Source organism: Labrus bergylta, chromosome 4 (genome assembly GCF_963930695.1).
Source record: "Labrus bergylta chromosome 4, fLabBer1.1, whole genome shotgun sequence".
Taxonomy (NCBI): domain Eukaryota; kingdom Metazoa; phylum Chordata; class Actinopteri; order Labriformes; family Labridae; genus Labrus; species Labrus bergylta.
In genome coordinates, this window is record NC_089198.1 from 18,693,402 (window position 1) to 18,707,983 (window position 14,582).

General features: G+C 42.2%; 2 protein-coding genes across 4 annotated transcripts; both read left to right on the top strand.

Moving 5' to 3' along the window:
- The first annotated feature begins 119 nt into the window (after positions 1–119).
- On the top strand, positions 120–5,799 carry stap2a (signal transducing adaptor family member 2a). Its single transcript, XM_020634012.3, has 11 exons — positions 120–429; positions 1,211–1,282; positions 1,358–1,477; positions 1,576–1,632; positions 1,731–1,882; positions 1,962–2,093; positions 2,199–2,268; positions 2,710–2,812; positions 2,929–3,024; positions 3,109–3,237; positions 4,349–5,799. The coding sequence occupies exons 1-11, from the start codon at positions 322–324 to the stop codon at positions 4,402–4,404; spliced, it is 1,095 nt and encodes a 364-aa protein (XP_020489668.1). The 5' UTR covers positions 120–321; the 3' UTR covers positions 4,405–5,799.
- A 992-nt stretch (positions 5,800–6,791) lies between these two features.
- sema4e (semaphorin 4e) lies at positions 6,792–14,435 on the top strand. Of its 3 annotated transcripts, none has more exons than XM_020634043.3 (15): positions 6,792–6,873; positions 8,308–8,621; positions 8,758–8,903; positions 10,123–10,185; positions 10,269–10,367; positions 10,523–10,622; positions 10,718–10,828; positions 10,966–11,117; positions 11,291–11,469; positions 11,583–11,739; positions 11,923–12,145; positions 12,323–12,438; positions 13,043–13,200; positions 13,280–13,332; positions 13,409–14,435. In XM_020634043.3, exons 2-15 carry the CDS (start codon positions 8,426–8,428, stop codon positions 14,029–14,031), a joined length of 2,376 nt encoding a protein of 791 aa, XP_020489699.2. In that variant the 5' UTR covers positions 6,792–6,873; positions 8,308–8,425; the 3' UTR covers positions 14,032–14,435. The 3 variants fall into 3 exon arrangements, with proteins under 3 accessions (XP_020489699.2, XP_020489697.2, XP_020489698.2); XM_020634041.3 differs by lacking the exon at positions 6,792–6,873 and adding an exon at positions 6,880–7,015; XM_020634042.3 differs by lacking the exon at positions 6,792–6,873 and adding an exon at positions 7,022–7,287.
- The last annotated feature ends 147 nt before the right edge of the window (positions 14,436–14,582 follow it).

Here is a 14,582-nt window from a genome sequence, read left to right on the forward strand (position 1 = left end):
CTGAATAATTGACAAAATATTCTATGATGAAGTCTGTCTTTACTGAGCCGGTGTAGGATTATCTGATTCTTATTTAAATACACCTATTGATGTTTCGTCTTGTTATAGGCTACATCTCTATGTCCCGTACAGTTATACCCGAACCATCACATTTTTAAATTTGCACTATACCACCCATCTGCCTGATCCCCGAGCACAGCAGGCTACAGCAGCCAGCTGTTGGATTATTGCCACAGCACTATCTCATCGGGGAAGGCGTGTCCCTCCCCGAATTACTCAGCGCCCCCTTTGTCCTCGGTCGGTGCCCAGCCAGTGACACTCATGGCGGCTGCACCCGTCAGGCAGCGCTCCGGGCCGGGGGGACCCCGGGCGCAGCTCCCGCCCTGCTACTATGAAGGCTATCTGGAGAAGCGAGGACCAAAAGAAAAGGTAGGTTCTCCCGGTGCAGCTCAAGTGCCATGTTGTTTCCTGTGTGTCCTGTGGATAGCGGTGGTCAGTGTGTAGATGTGTATATATGCAGCACACCGGCTTATCCTCCCTATTTTCCCACTGAACTGTCAACTTCCTTGTTGTGCAGATTGGGCGAGGCGAGCCTGAAGCCTGGTGCAACTGGGGATTTTCCCATAAAATGAATCACAGATTTGTCATGTTGTCAGGACTATGACAGGGAGCGCATGCTACAAAAACGTATTAAATCCGATTGCCGTCAGTATTAAAAGCCAATTCACCTGAACCATTTGTGGCTTGATTCCTTATATCAATAACAAAGCACTGGCTTGGAATGCATTGCTTACTCAAAAAAATACTCCTTTGTTGCTATATTACTGATCCATTTATTGCATTTCAAATAGCCTATGTTAAAGTTAGAAATTGAATCTGGCGCTACCCATTCATATTTCTATTGAATGTTGTTTGTATTATATGATCTATACATAAGGTGATAAAGAATGGAATATCCTGCCATTTAGACCCACCCTCTCTCATTAGGCTCATTTTAATGTATTATAGACATGTAATGTGAGTCTGGCTCAGGTGCAGGCTATTGCTTTGGTCCATGGCCCCAGATTGTCAGCAGCTGTGGCCCCATCTCTCGGGACAGGGCATGTGGGAGTGATAAAACAGGAAATATCCTTTACACACATGTGGGCAAACCGGTAGCAGCAGTGCTTCGTCCAAATGAACATGTCTTCTATTTCTGTGTGTGTGACAGGCGTCCAGGCGTCTGTGGACCTGTCTGTGTGGCAATTCTCTGTATTTCTTCAACAATGCCAAGGATGCTCATGTAAGTTTTGGACTGTATATATGCATTTTTAAGTACATCTGGGTAGTATCTAAAAGTGTAATGTGTGTTCTACAGTATGTGGAGAAGCTGGACCTCAGTGGGTTCGTGTCGCTGAAGGATGACTACAGCCGAGACAGGAACCTGGAGGCAGCCAGACTCATCCTGCGCATGAAGGATGGAGAGACCAAACTCACGGTATAATTCCACTCGACATATTGGCCTGACACACACACACACAGATGCATTAAAATACATACTTTTTGAAAGGTGTTTAAGTGTGTTGTCTTCCCCAGGCACCCAACTTGGAATCTAGGGAGCTATGGAAAGGTTTCCTCTACTCCGTCATAGATGCAAGTATTCATCTTCTGTACACATTCATCTCTGTTATTCTTATTCTCCAGTTTTTGTGTTGACTCATATAAATATTATCTCTTTTGTCCAATCACAGCTTAACGTCCCTTCCTGTCTTACCTTGCTGCCTGGCCAGCTGCAGATGCTAAAGGAGGTTGTGGACAAAGAGCGGTCGAGGCGGAGAACTCGCACCCCAACACGTGCTCCTCCCTCGCCCCTCTCTGTGCCTTTAGTAGGAGAGATCCCACCGTGAGTTGTTCAGCTGTGTCGGACCGTCAGTCATGCATTAATGTATTGCCATTTAGACCGTGTGTTTGTTTGCATGCAGGTGTTTCCGGCCGGTTTCTCGAACAGAAGCTGAAGTCCTCCTAGAGAGACATCCAGATTGTGGAAACATGCTGCTCCGTCCAGGCAGAGATGGGTGCTCACTGGCTGTCACGACTCGACAGGACCTGAATGGGTAAAAAAAAAAAACGGCTGAACGTGTGCACACCACAGCTGCAAAAATAATCTCATCACAGTGTCAATTCTACACATACACTCTGTGTCTCTCCTTTTGCTTCAGGTCAGTATTCAGACATTATCGAGTGACTCAGAGGGATCAGGGCGGTTACGTGATTGATGTAGAAAATCCTGTAAGTGCATTTTCAGTTTTGATATGATAGTGTGACATTATGATTGTATTTACAGTAAAAAAAAAAAAAAAAAAGCTCAGGTTACATTTGCATCAACCCAGCTTTCTCTCCTGATACTGATGCAAATACTTGATTAAGCTGTGACAGATTCTATGCAGGTCCTTTTTGTATAGCTAAAGAAACACTTTCAATGTGGATCAGTGACATCATGGCCAAAACCTGTTGTGCTTCATAATACTCCTTCTGGATTAGACTATTGTGTTCAATATTCTTTCATTATAAAAATCACAGAAAGTGTTTTTTCAGAGCTTCTGGAGTGTTTTTTTATTTTTATTGTTTAATGAAATTGCAATTGACAGTCCAGGCCTGGACATCAACATCATAGTCTGTATGGGACTAACCTACAGCTAATTCATTCTCCATACAAATGAACTTTTCTAGATCCCTTGCGCTACACTTCATGAAGTCATTGACGCTCTTGTGGAAAAGACTGCAGGAGCTCTCCAACCGTTCCTACTTGAGGAGCCTTATGAAGAGAATATCAGTGAGTCCCACCATGCAGTACGCACGTATTCATAGGATTTGGATTTTGTCTTCCTGTGCTTTTTCGTACAAGAAACCAATAACACTTACCAAATGAACCTTTGTTTGTGACATCAGCATACGTTTCTGCCAATGATGAGAACGGAGAAAGGATCCTCCACACCGCCCCCACCAGCCCCCTGCCGAAGGCTCCTGCCCTGCCTCCAAAACAAGGTTTATCTCAGCTACATTTAGTAACTAGCAGACACTCCTGCTCAGACAGTAATGATAGTCATCAATGCCTCCATTCTGCTTCAGATCGTTGGTGCAGTAGCCCGCTGTCCAGATCCCCTGCCCCGGACCGCCGCATCCTGACCTCATCAGTGCCAGCCTCGCCCACCAACCCAATGAGACGCCTCATCCTTTCCCCGTCACCTCTTGCACAGAGTGAGTAGCCAATCAGATATCACCTGATGCACTCCAACCAGATTTATTTCCACTTACATTTCAGCTCAGTGGGTCAAGATTTCAAGTTCTTGTTATAATAATAATAACTTTTATTTATGTAGCACCTTTCAAGAGCAGAGTCATAAAGTGCTTTACAAAAGGAGGAGAAATGAACGGAGAAAGCAAACAACAAAAAACCTCAGCAATAAACAAACAACAAAAAAAGCGTCCACAGTTCCCACAAATCTTTAGCCCAAAGGCAGAGCATTTCAAAATGTTGCCGCTACAACCTGAAAAGCACAGTCTCCCATTGTTTTCAATCTGGTGTGTGGGACTATCAGCAAACCCTGATCAGAAGACCTAAGAGATCTGCTGGGAGTTTACAGCCGTTAAAGTTCAGTGATATAGACTGGTGCCTGTCCATGCAGGGCTTTAAAAGTAATAACAAGAATCTTGAATTGTATTCTGAAATTGATGGGAAGCCAGTGTAAGGAAAACAGAATGGGGGTGATGTGTGACCTTTTGGAGGTCCTGGTTAATAATCTGGCTGCAGCATTTTGAACTAATTGTAGACGGTTAAGAGATGTTTTGTTAAAGGAAGGTAAAAAGTGAGTTACAGTAAGCCAATCAGAAAGAAATGAAGGCATGAATAGTCATCTCCATCTGAGTTGTGGGAACAATGGGCTTAAGTCTGGTAATATGTCTTAACTGATAAAAACAAGAGCAAACAAGACAATTAATATGCTGGTCAAGACACAGAGACTGACCAAAAGAAACGCCTAGATTGCGCAAAACAGGCTTGACAAACATGGATAGGGAACCAAGTTTTTCAGTAGCACTGGGCACAATGGCCACAGGGGCGCATATAAGGACTTCTGTTTTATCAGAATTGAGCTGTAATCAATTGTCTGCCACCCAGTCTTTAATGGCGCTAATGCAGCTCAGTAGAGTTTAGTAATATTTTGAGAAGTAAATGAAATATGCAATTGAATGTCATCTGCATAACAGTGGTAAGAAATATCTTTAAAGCTGCTATTATGCGACCAAGTGGCAGCAGGTACAAGGTGAAAATTATATTATATATTATCATGTTTCTTGTGTCTTTGCACAGCACTCAATGAGGAACTCAAAATGAAGCTGGAGAAGAGGCGAGCCAGCCAAGAGTGACTTTAATCACAAGGATCGCAGCATTTTCACTCTTCGGTGCCAACCCACTTCTCACCGCAGCTATGTACTCATCCTGTGCCTTTACGGTGGAAGACAATGGACTACAAATACCACTTTCTCAAAAGGTGATGCCAACGGCCTCCTCTGAGTTTCATGCTATGAGGATTTTGGACTTGTTAATTAAACACTGGACTGAATCATATAAACCTCATAAAATGCTGCCCTCCTTGATTGGAGCACAATCCACTTGTCTTTTGTCCACTTACATAAAACTGTTTACAAACTTTCTCTTGAGCAAAAAAAAAAAAAAGTGCCACAACAAATAATATTCCTTCAGAAAACAAAATCCACAACAAATACTGAGTATATATGACTGGCAGCTGAAAAGTATTGAAACATGCTTGACAACCTACTGAGCCTGATAGCTGATGACTGAGCAGCTGCTGGTAAAGATGCCAAGATCAACGTCTGACACCTGAGAAACTTTATCTCCTCCTGATCCTGAATGAGCCCCATCAGGTTTAGACTCAGCTCTTCATGACATGTATTATGACTGGACAAAAAAGAAATGTGTGTGAAAACAGTCAATCTGTCCAAAAAACTGGGGGAAAAAAAAATGCACAATCTCTTCCTGCTGCTGTTGGTGATTAATAAGCAACCATTAATGTACTGTATTGTTGTTTCAATGACACTGTACTGTTAAACTGTACTGTTGTTGCTTATTTTAAAATGTGTCCTTATTCTCTGCGATTGTGTACGTGCTATTGTTCGGTGCTATGACTCACCAGTGCTCAGACCTGCCTGGAAAACTGCAGATGATTTCTGTTCCTCTTCAACCTAACCTATCTCCTGTATTCAGATTTAAAGGGCGCCCTCTATTGGCATGTCTGTCAACTAAAGAGGCAGAAACCTTAAAAACACACTGCAGTACATAAAACTTATATGGAATTTGTCATTCATACTGTAGACTGAACCCCGCAAACACTTTCGGCTTCATGATAGTATTACATCACATCCTACCTCTCAACCTTTTATCAACAAAAAAAATGATGATTCATCAAAGATCTCATTATTAACCAGAAATTCCACATGTTTTTTTTTTTTTAGCATTATGACAATTGGCCAGTCCTTGAATATGTGAAACACCTGAGTACTGGTGGCAAACTGTGATCAAGTGTCTTCTTGCAATGAAATGTGTTCTTGTATGTTTGTAGGCCTACATGATGTGTCGTGTGTACTTGATCGTTAAAACAGAACTGTGTTTTTTTTAGATATCAGGGGCATTACATTGTTTTGCATGGGTGTGATTTGTCCTTGTCCTTTTATTAAACTGTTTTTTTCTTAAGTGTTAGGCTTGTGCGAATGATTAAACTGCGATATAATGTTGGAATCAAATCAATAGTCTGAGTGAATAACTGAAGAGAAAACTAGACAATCCTTTATTTCCTTTTTTTGTAGGATAACCTGTTATCAGGACTTACTGTTTATGTTAAAGCTCCTGTGAGGAGTTTTAAGCTGGTTATAAAATAAAAGGACTTTATGATTTTCTAAAATTCCGACCATCAGCAACAAGATCGATTATTTCTATATTCTTGTTTTATGCTTGTGCACACTGCCATGGGATAGGTGTCAGGCTGAAACAGCCTTGTTTGTATATATCCATGGCAAAGATTTACAATTAGTGACGTGTTTGACTGTAACAAAGCGGAAGGAGGAGTTTCACTGGTCAGAAAACACCACTTAGACATGTAGGCCTATAGGATAAAACGGTCTAGAGGTCAGAGATAGGCTACCACTTTGTCCACAGAGGCACTAAAATCAAAACAGGAGCTGGAGCTTTAACCACAGAAAGAAGCTGTCACAGGAACTTAACCCCTGCAGCAGGGGTGACAAAAATTGAATTGATTAAATTTATTTCAGACATATCAAACATATCAAAACACGAAAATACAATAAATAAAAAACAATGTTCAAATTATTTCACAAAAAAAGAAAAAGAAAATTACATATATTCAATTGATATGCCTGAAAAGGAGTAGGAAGTATAAAACTTATTTAATCCTACCCCTTTTCCTTTTCCCTTTTCCAAAATCATTGACAGTCTTATTTGATTGTGCAGCTTATAAAGAGGAATCAGTAATTATTTCAATTTGTATCATAACTAGATTTAAAAAAAAAAATGACAGGAGCTTTAACAATTAATAAGAAGCTCGTGTGTTAATACCACACACCGCTTGGTTGCGTTAGTCCGTCTCATTGTAGGCTATTCCCTGATTGCACATGTTGCTTACGTTTAAAAATCGGTGATAACCGGTTGTTACTTGCCCAAGTTTTTGTAACTTTAACTTCGCCCATCTTGGATCAGTTGCGCCCTCCACTGACAGACCATAGTAAACGAGAACAATGAAAACTAAATCAGATCACAGATCAGCCCCCGCGGCCGCCTTGGCTTCAACGGCTCTCAAGAAGGTGGGTTAAAACAAAACTGAGCGGCAGAAGCAGCCAGCAGCTAGAAACCCTTCCTGACAGACCCTTACCGTCAATCAGATACAACCTGTGGCTTTGGTGGGACCGAAACGGAATCAGAGAAGCTGCTGAAACTTCTGCTGCGGTGTGTGATTTTAACAAGTGAACCTGTTTCTGTTTTGAATTTTCAGCCTTGAAGGAACTTTAACTTCGTCACGTAGCGGTCATGACTACCGACGTTAGCGTGTGTTTTTTATACTGCTTAACCCCTTTTTTATTTTATTTGTTGGTACTTTGAGTAAATTTAACTACCAAACCAGTTTGTAATGAAGAGATAGGGGTTAAAAGTAACGCTTAAACAGGTGTTGGGAATATTTGAATGGACATATCCGCAGTCTTGGGCGTGTCTGTGCGCAGGTGAGTGATTAACTTTTGAGTGTAATTTGGTATCTTGCTTGAGTTAGGACCTTTAGTACTTTTACGGTAGCCTACTTTTGTGGCAACTTAAGGACATTTTGTTATTAAAGCGTGAGTCACTGTAGTAGCATTGCTTGAAATTACAGTTATATTCTAAATATAGGCTACTACAAGCTGGTCATAGTTGTTTTAACTGATTTCAGACTATCTTAATAATGTACACACACTTGTTCCTGCTTGGGGACGTTTGGTCGATAATGTCAACCTCAATATAATGTTGTTATGGTGCGTGTATGTGTGTGTGCAAATAGGGTGTTTAGTCAAGCTGGCTTGAGCCCCAGGGCCAAATATGTGAAACATCTTATCAGGGCTGCATTCTCTGACATGCCACAGCTCATCAGGACAACACTGCAGCACACCTCTGTTGGCTAAGACGCACCCACGGCAACTGTACACACCCACCCTGCAGGGTTGTAGGAACACAGCTGGACACAAATAATAGAGAGAAAAAACTGTTTCTGTTGCAAAGACTTAATTGAAAAGAGCAACAGCTTATCTCCGGTTATTGTACAGTTCGTGTTGATGGTGCAAAAGCTCTTGCAACTCAGTTTGCGACACAGTTTTTGCAAACCACATCTCTCATCCGTAGCAGCCTCTGGCACTCTCTGTGAATCTCTCATTGTTCGCTTGTGTTTGGTGCTGCAGGAGAGCTGAAGTCGACATCCCTGCACCCTGCTGAATGCTTTTCATGGCCCTGCATTAACATCACTATGGCACTGACAGATTTACTGCCGCGCTGACTTTAGCTCACTCCGCCCTTTTGAGCCATTTTTCTCTGCTTTTTTTTTTTTTTTTTTTTGCCATGTCCTCTCACTTTGGTTTAAATGCATCTCGTGCTTTACATTGCATTTTGAATTGATTGTTTATGTTCCTGTAATACAGATTTTAAGCTTTTCTTTTCTGTCAGGAAACGCGTCTACTGAATGGATTGTGATACCCATACAACCTTGTCTCTTTCAGCCCTCCTCAGCTTTGTTTCTTCGGCCTGTGCCATCCATCTCGCCATGGACAGCCTGCTGAGCGGGGCCAGTAAAGGGGCCAGTGCCCTTCAGTCGGAACAGACCTCATCACGTCATAGATGCTGCTTGCTGTTTTTACCCCTTGTATGACTGACTGTTGGGGAAACAATAAAGCTTCAATTCCTGTTCACTTGGACAAAAGAGCCATGCATCCGCTGCTGTCCCTCTGTGTCTTTTGGCTGCTGCCCCTCGCCTTGACGCTGGAAGAAGACTCACCACTGGACTGTGTCCCCCGCAGATCTGTGCCTTACCATAGTAAGTGTTGTGTAATCATGTCCTACATTCAGTCATCTCATGTTGGCTCTTGTGATCTCAGTTTTGACAGACTTATTAGGAAACACGGTTTAATCACCGGTGGTTGATGAGTAAATCAATCTTATTCTATCTGTAGGGAACAATGCACACCTGTTTCGTGAAGAGGGAGTGTTCAACTACTCCACCATGCTGTTGAGAGAAGATCTGAACCTGCTGGTGCTGGGTGCCAGGGAGGCAGTGTTTGCCCTAGACCTCAAAGACATCTCAAAGAAACATGCTTCGGTGAGAGCGCCATGGTTAATGATGCAATAAAGGCTAATATAAGCTTGGAGCATCACCCAATCACTGTTTGCCTTACTTTATCGTTGATGTGTTTTATTGGAGCTTTCTTGGCCCGGGGCTTAACATTTTTTTTAAAAGCAAACTTGTGTATCAAGCCATACTCTCTGCCCTGAATTGTATCTACCATGCAGGGCTATAATCATGCTGTTGTGCAGTCAGACCTGCCTAAGAGCCCTGGTTCTGTGCTGGCCTGTACACATAGCTGTTTGCAACATTGACATTTTTCCACGAAAGTGTTCAACTTCTGCTATTTACATTCAATAACTGCAAATAAGTTCTTCTGAGTAGGGCTTTGTCCCCCCCTACATGTGCAAAAAACTTCTCTTCACACAATGTACCAAGTATGACATCGAATAGCTACTCATGTATCATCATAGCAAGTCCCTATACACAGAACGTTTTGTTTTACACACACATAAAAGTGCTCAGGGTCACAGTTGAACCTTGGAGTGCGATATAAACGCTAGGCTACCTGTCGGACATAGAAAGGACTAATCTGGGCAAAATAATGTGAGATAACAGTTTGGGTTACTTGTTGTGACCAAGTTGGTTATTTTTGCGTTTGTCAGAAACATAAACATGTGTTTTTTTTATAACACTGGCTGGCAGACCAACAGCTTTGCGTGAGAAGCACAGTGTTTTAGGACAGTTTATAATGTCAGTACAATATTAAACAGGTATATACAGTTTATATTTTAGATACAAATTACTACAAGTTCACCAAACACATAGCAATACTGAGCGGCTTTCAGAAAATCATTCACTTAATGCAACTCTAACTCGGTTGTTTTTGTGTTATTATCCCGGCGCAGTTTCGGTAGATGGCTGTTTGGTCATGTGTTTGGATTTGCCCAAGATTTCTGCCTGTTAAAAGGATGTCTTTTCTTGCCTCTGTAACTTTTGCTAAAATGTTGCTAAATAGCTACGCTCATGATGGATTAAGCTGGGTCTTTGTAAAATAACGATGAGTATGGTCTTTTTACCTGCTATTTTGTCATATTAAATAACAAGGAGTATGGTCTCTTACCTGCTTTTTGTAAAGTGTCTCAAGATGAGATTGATTGTTTTCATAAATACCACATATCAAATCATTTACCTGGTTTGTATCCTATCTTTTTGCAAAAAAAAATGTGATAACTGTGGTGCTTGTTTATTTTAGGTTAAATGGGAAGTGACAAAACAGCAAGAAGACGAGTGTAAAAACAAAGGAAAAGATCCTGAGGTGAGTGTGTGTTTACTGTCTTCTGTTGTAAACTTCCTGATATTAAGCAGGTGTGACAATTGCATTTTAAAATCATTTCATAGACGGAGTGCAAGAACTACATCAGGGTCCTGCACAAGACGGAGGATAGCAGGATGTACGTGTGTGGAACCAATGCTTTTGATCCTGAGTGTGATTACATGGTGAGACATTAAGAGCTGACGTGCTCACTTATTTACTTTCTAGTCATATCCCACACTGTATAAAGTGATGCTGCATAGTTCCAGTGTCTATAAAAGCTATAGGGTTTGAAGATGAACGTCTGTGAATTCTAGTGTGCTTCTATGTGTTTGTGCAGTCATATGCTGATGGAAAACTGACTCTTGAAAAGAAAGGAGAGGATGGCAAAGGGAAGTGTCCATTTGACCCTTTCCAACGATACGCCTCTGTCATGTCCGGTGAGTAGCATTACAAAACGGTTAAAATTGACTAAAATTACCGGTAAGGTCACGGTTGCATAATTATTTCATCATTTGTATCACTGTCTCATTAGAAAATGGCCTGTACTCAGCCACATCTATGAATTTCCTGGGCTCTGAACCTGTCCTAATGCGTAGCGCCCCTGACTCCATACGCACTGAATTCAAAAGCTCCTGGCTTAATGGTGAGATTTGTTCCTTTTTTTGCTGAAGGCTTTATTCATGCTAGCGCTTCACTGTCTCTAAACTGAGATGAACTGTTTGTTTTGATAAATTGCCTCGTTGTCAAAGTCAATATTCAATTCTCTTGTTTCTATCCCAGAGCCCAACTTTGTTTCCATGACCCAGATGCCAGAGAGTGTGTCGAGTGAGGATGGAGACGATGACAAGGTGTACGTGTTTTTCAGTGAGACAGCTGTGGAGTGCGACTGCTACAACAAACTGGTGGTCTCCCGTGTCGCCCGCGTCTGCAAGGTGAAAGCGTTTAACTCGCACGCGCTGAAAAGTTGCCGCTTCCTTGCACACGAGAGAATAAAAAAAGAACTTCCTCGGTTGTGCTCGTTCCGCTGCCTGATTGTGCATCCTGTTCGTCTGCATGTTTTTCCTCTTGTAAATGTGGCATTGTGGTTGTCTGTCTTTGTTCACAGGGGGATCTTGGAGGTCAGAGGACATTGCAGAAGAAATGGACATCCTTCCTGAAAGCCAGAATGGACTGTCCAGTGCTTGAGTCTCAATTGCCTTACATTATCCAGGACATGTACCTCTGGTGTGACCCACAAAAAGACTGGAGGGACTGTTTGTTCTTCGCCGTCTTTACTCCACAATCGTAAGCTTGAATTAAAAAAAAAAAAAAAAAACGTTTTAAGGAGGCGTTCTTTCTCTTTAATGGTGTTTGGCACACCGCTCAGCTCACTTTTTCTCTGTTTGTCTGTGTTCCAGGGACACATCAGACCTTTCTGCAGTGTGTGCGTACCGGGTGTCTGACATCAGCAGAGTGTTTGAGGAGGGGAAGTACAAGACCCCGGTCCCCGTAGAAACCTCTTTTGTTAAGTGGGTGATGTATAGCGGAGATGTCCCCTTCCCTCGGCCTGGAGCTGTGAGTCTGCCCACTATTCAATGCATGTGTGTGTGTGTTTGTGTTTGAAACAAAGCCTGAACCAAAAAGGCAACTCTTTTTTTTTTATATAACAAGTGACCCAGCAGGAAGCTGATTCCTTTTGTAGTCTGACTCTGTTGTTCTCTCTTTTTTCACTTACCTTCCCCTCTTCTCCCTTGCCAGTGTATTAACAATGCTGCTCGTAAAGAGGGCATAAATCGGACTCTGGACCTCCCGGACCGGACCCTTCAATTTATCAAAGATAAACCCCTCATGGACCAAGCTATCCAGCCAATAGAGGAGAGGCCTCTACTGGTGCGAAGGGGAGCTACATTCACACGCGTCATAGTTACCCAAGCACAGGCAGCAGACAGCAAGAAGTACCACGTGATATTTGTTGGCACAGGTATGTACAGTATGTTCAGTGTTGAAGTTGTGTATCACTCTGCCACTTTGTGTGTATGTTTTCCTTTGCAAATGTTGTTAACAACGGTTAACAGTGACAGTGATAAGCATTGTGATGTACTTATCAGCTTACAAATTTTGCATGTCTCTATTTCTTATTTTATTTTTATATGAAAAGAGGAAGGCACACTGCTGAAAGCTGTGAACTACGATCAAGAGATGTTCATCATAGAGGAAGTACAACTCTTCCACCCACCAGAGCCAATCAAGAGCCTGAAATTCTCTGAAGTCACGGTAATTTAAAACTCACCAATAGCCTTATTCATGTGAATGAATGAAAGTCAATACAAGTGACCGAAAGAAGTCGAAACCATATACAGGACAGCACATTAAAAACTAAACAATGCTCTTCATCAACGCTAAATACAAAAGGTCAACACACTTTCAATGAAACCTTTTGTAAAATAATTTCAACATTAAAATGTCTAAGTCACAGTTCAAATATGTGTTTGGGGACAGTTGTAGTAGCCTTAATCTGCACTGTGTGACATGAAGAGATGAGTGAAAATGGGGAAAGGATTGTTGATGCACACTCACCGTAGTTTGGCCTGATGCAGATGGAAGTTGTCCTCCTGTTCAGCCCAGGTTTTGAAGTGCTCCGCCTCCTTCTCTCTCTGTAGCATCTCAAGCTCCGTCTCTCTCATGGCTTTTTCCCGCTCCCTCTCAAGACATTACGATGTCTAAGTCTCCTCAAGAAATAGAGGCGCTGTTGAGCAAGAATGTCAGCATTCCATGTCAGTTTGTTGTCAATTATTGTGCCGTATACAAGTATATGTTTCTGTAAAGCAAACATGTTATTGTCATTGTTCTGTGTTTATGTGTGATCCGTTGTGTACAGGGTCACATCTATGCAGGCTCAGACTACGGAGCAGCACAGATTCCCCTGGCCACCTGTAATAGATCCTTCTCCTGTATGGACTGTGTGCTGGCCAGAGACCCGTACTGTGGCTGGGACCAGGTTGACAGGAAATGTGTTTTCCTCTCTACTTCAAAAAAGTAGGCAGCTTTTAGATTTTCAGTGTTTGTTACTATTTTATCCACACTCAGTTAAATCCTATGTTATCTTCTGTTTCAGAAAAGTGATCCAAAGTGTGGAAGATGGCGATGCGTCGGCCTGCCCAGATGCTGGTGAGTTGGTGAATATTTAAGCTCCTAAGATCAAAAAAGACTATGTGTATCTAAAGAAGCTCTGTTTCGTTTTCAGATCCTGTTAAACCTGTGAATCGGTCCATCTGGCCCGGAAGGAACCTGAAGCTGCATTGCACTGCACCTTCAAACCTGGCAAAAACAGCTTGGGAGCGGGACAGCAGCCCTCTGACCCCTGCAGCTCGCTTTCAGTTTCTGAGAGACGGACTGCTCATCCTCAACGCCTCAGACTCAGATGCCGGTCGATACCGCTGCCTCTCTGTCGAGCGCTCCAAAGCTGACGAGCACTCAACGGCTGTGGCAGAGTACCAGGTCAGCATAGGTCCAGCAGGCACAGGCGATGGCACTCTGATTTTTCCCAGGGCCCGGGTTGACGGCCCCTCTGTGGCTGGACTTCAGGTAGTGGTCGCACTACTTGTAGTTTGTCTTCTTGCCCTTTTGGCCTGGAACTTTTACAAAGGCCATCTTCCGCTGCCCTGGAACTGTGGAAAGAAGGTAGCGCAATCCCAGGAGACCCATGAGCAGGGCAGTGAGAAGCCTCTGGTGTTGGAAACAGACAACGGCCGAAGCAGCAACAACCACAACAGGGGGGAGGCAGCATTTAATGCAGAGGAAGAGCACGGTGATCAAGCAGTAACTCTTCCAACTCTGAAATTTATTGATGACGAGTCTGACATTTGAATAAGTGAAAATTAAGCTGCATTTCATCAGGAGGCAAAGACTGAGAAATGAATGTGGAGCCCCAAACCATTTATTTCCATGCAGAATACCACATTCATCCGTTCAGATGTTATAATAGTTAAAAACCTGAATGCATGGGACATTTAACAGGTTGGACTATAAAACTATTGAAAGTTGTTGAAGCAATGTTTTCAGAGACTTTGAACTGATGAGCACATTTGAACATACCAAGAGATTCTATATTTTTTGTACAAATGAGATGCACTTGAATTTCTTCCTCACTTCTATTTTTAAATTTACTTTTTAAGATCCTTACTAAATTTTGTAAATCTCATTTAGGAATGCAATATCTTGACATTTTGTATTCTTTTCAACAGGAATGTACAATAAATGATATTGAGCCATTTGATTTCTAACCACTAGCTGAGAAAACATAGGCTGACTTCTCTTAACACTTTCTACCTGGTCCCTGTGTTGTTTAACTGTATCCAAACATTGAACAGGATTTACAACTTTTCAGCAAGACTGGACTTGCCAAGAATGCTCAGAAC

What these genes read in the sequence shown, in the direction of transcription:
- stap2a (XM_020634012.3), top strand. Translation starts at nt 322, where the DNA reads ATGGCGGCTGCACCCGTCAGGCAGCGCTCCGGGCCGGGGGGACCCCGG. An exon ending in TCCTCTACTCCGTCATAGAT is followed by an intron (nt 1,633 to 1,730) that starts GCAAGTATTCAT and finishes GTCCAATCACAG; the next exon opens with CTTAACGTCCCTTCCTGTCT. An exon ending in ACTCGACAGGACCTGAATGG is followed by an intron (nt 2,094 to 2,198) that starts GTAAAAAAAAAA and finishes CTTTTGCTTCAG; the next exon opens with GTCAGTATTCAGACATTATC.
- sema4e (XM_020634043.3), top strand. Translation starts at nt 8,426, where the DNA reads ATGCTGCTTGCTGTTTTTACCCCTTGTATGACTGACTGTTGGGGAAAC. An exon ending in GCCGTCTTTACTCCACAATC is followed by an intron (nt 11,470 to 11,582) that starts GTAAGCTTGAAT and finishes TCTGTGTTCCAG; the next exon opens with GGACACATCAGACCTTTCTG. An exon ending in CGTGATATTTGTTGGCACAG is followed by an intron (nt 12,146 to 12,322) that starts GTATGTACAGTA and finishes TTATATGAAAAG; the next exon opens with AGGAAGGCACACTGCTGAAA.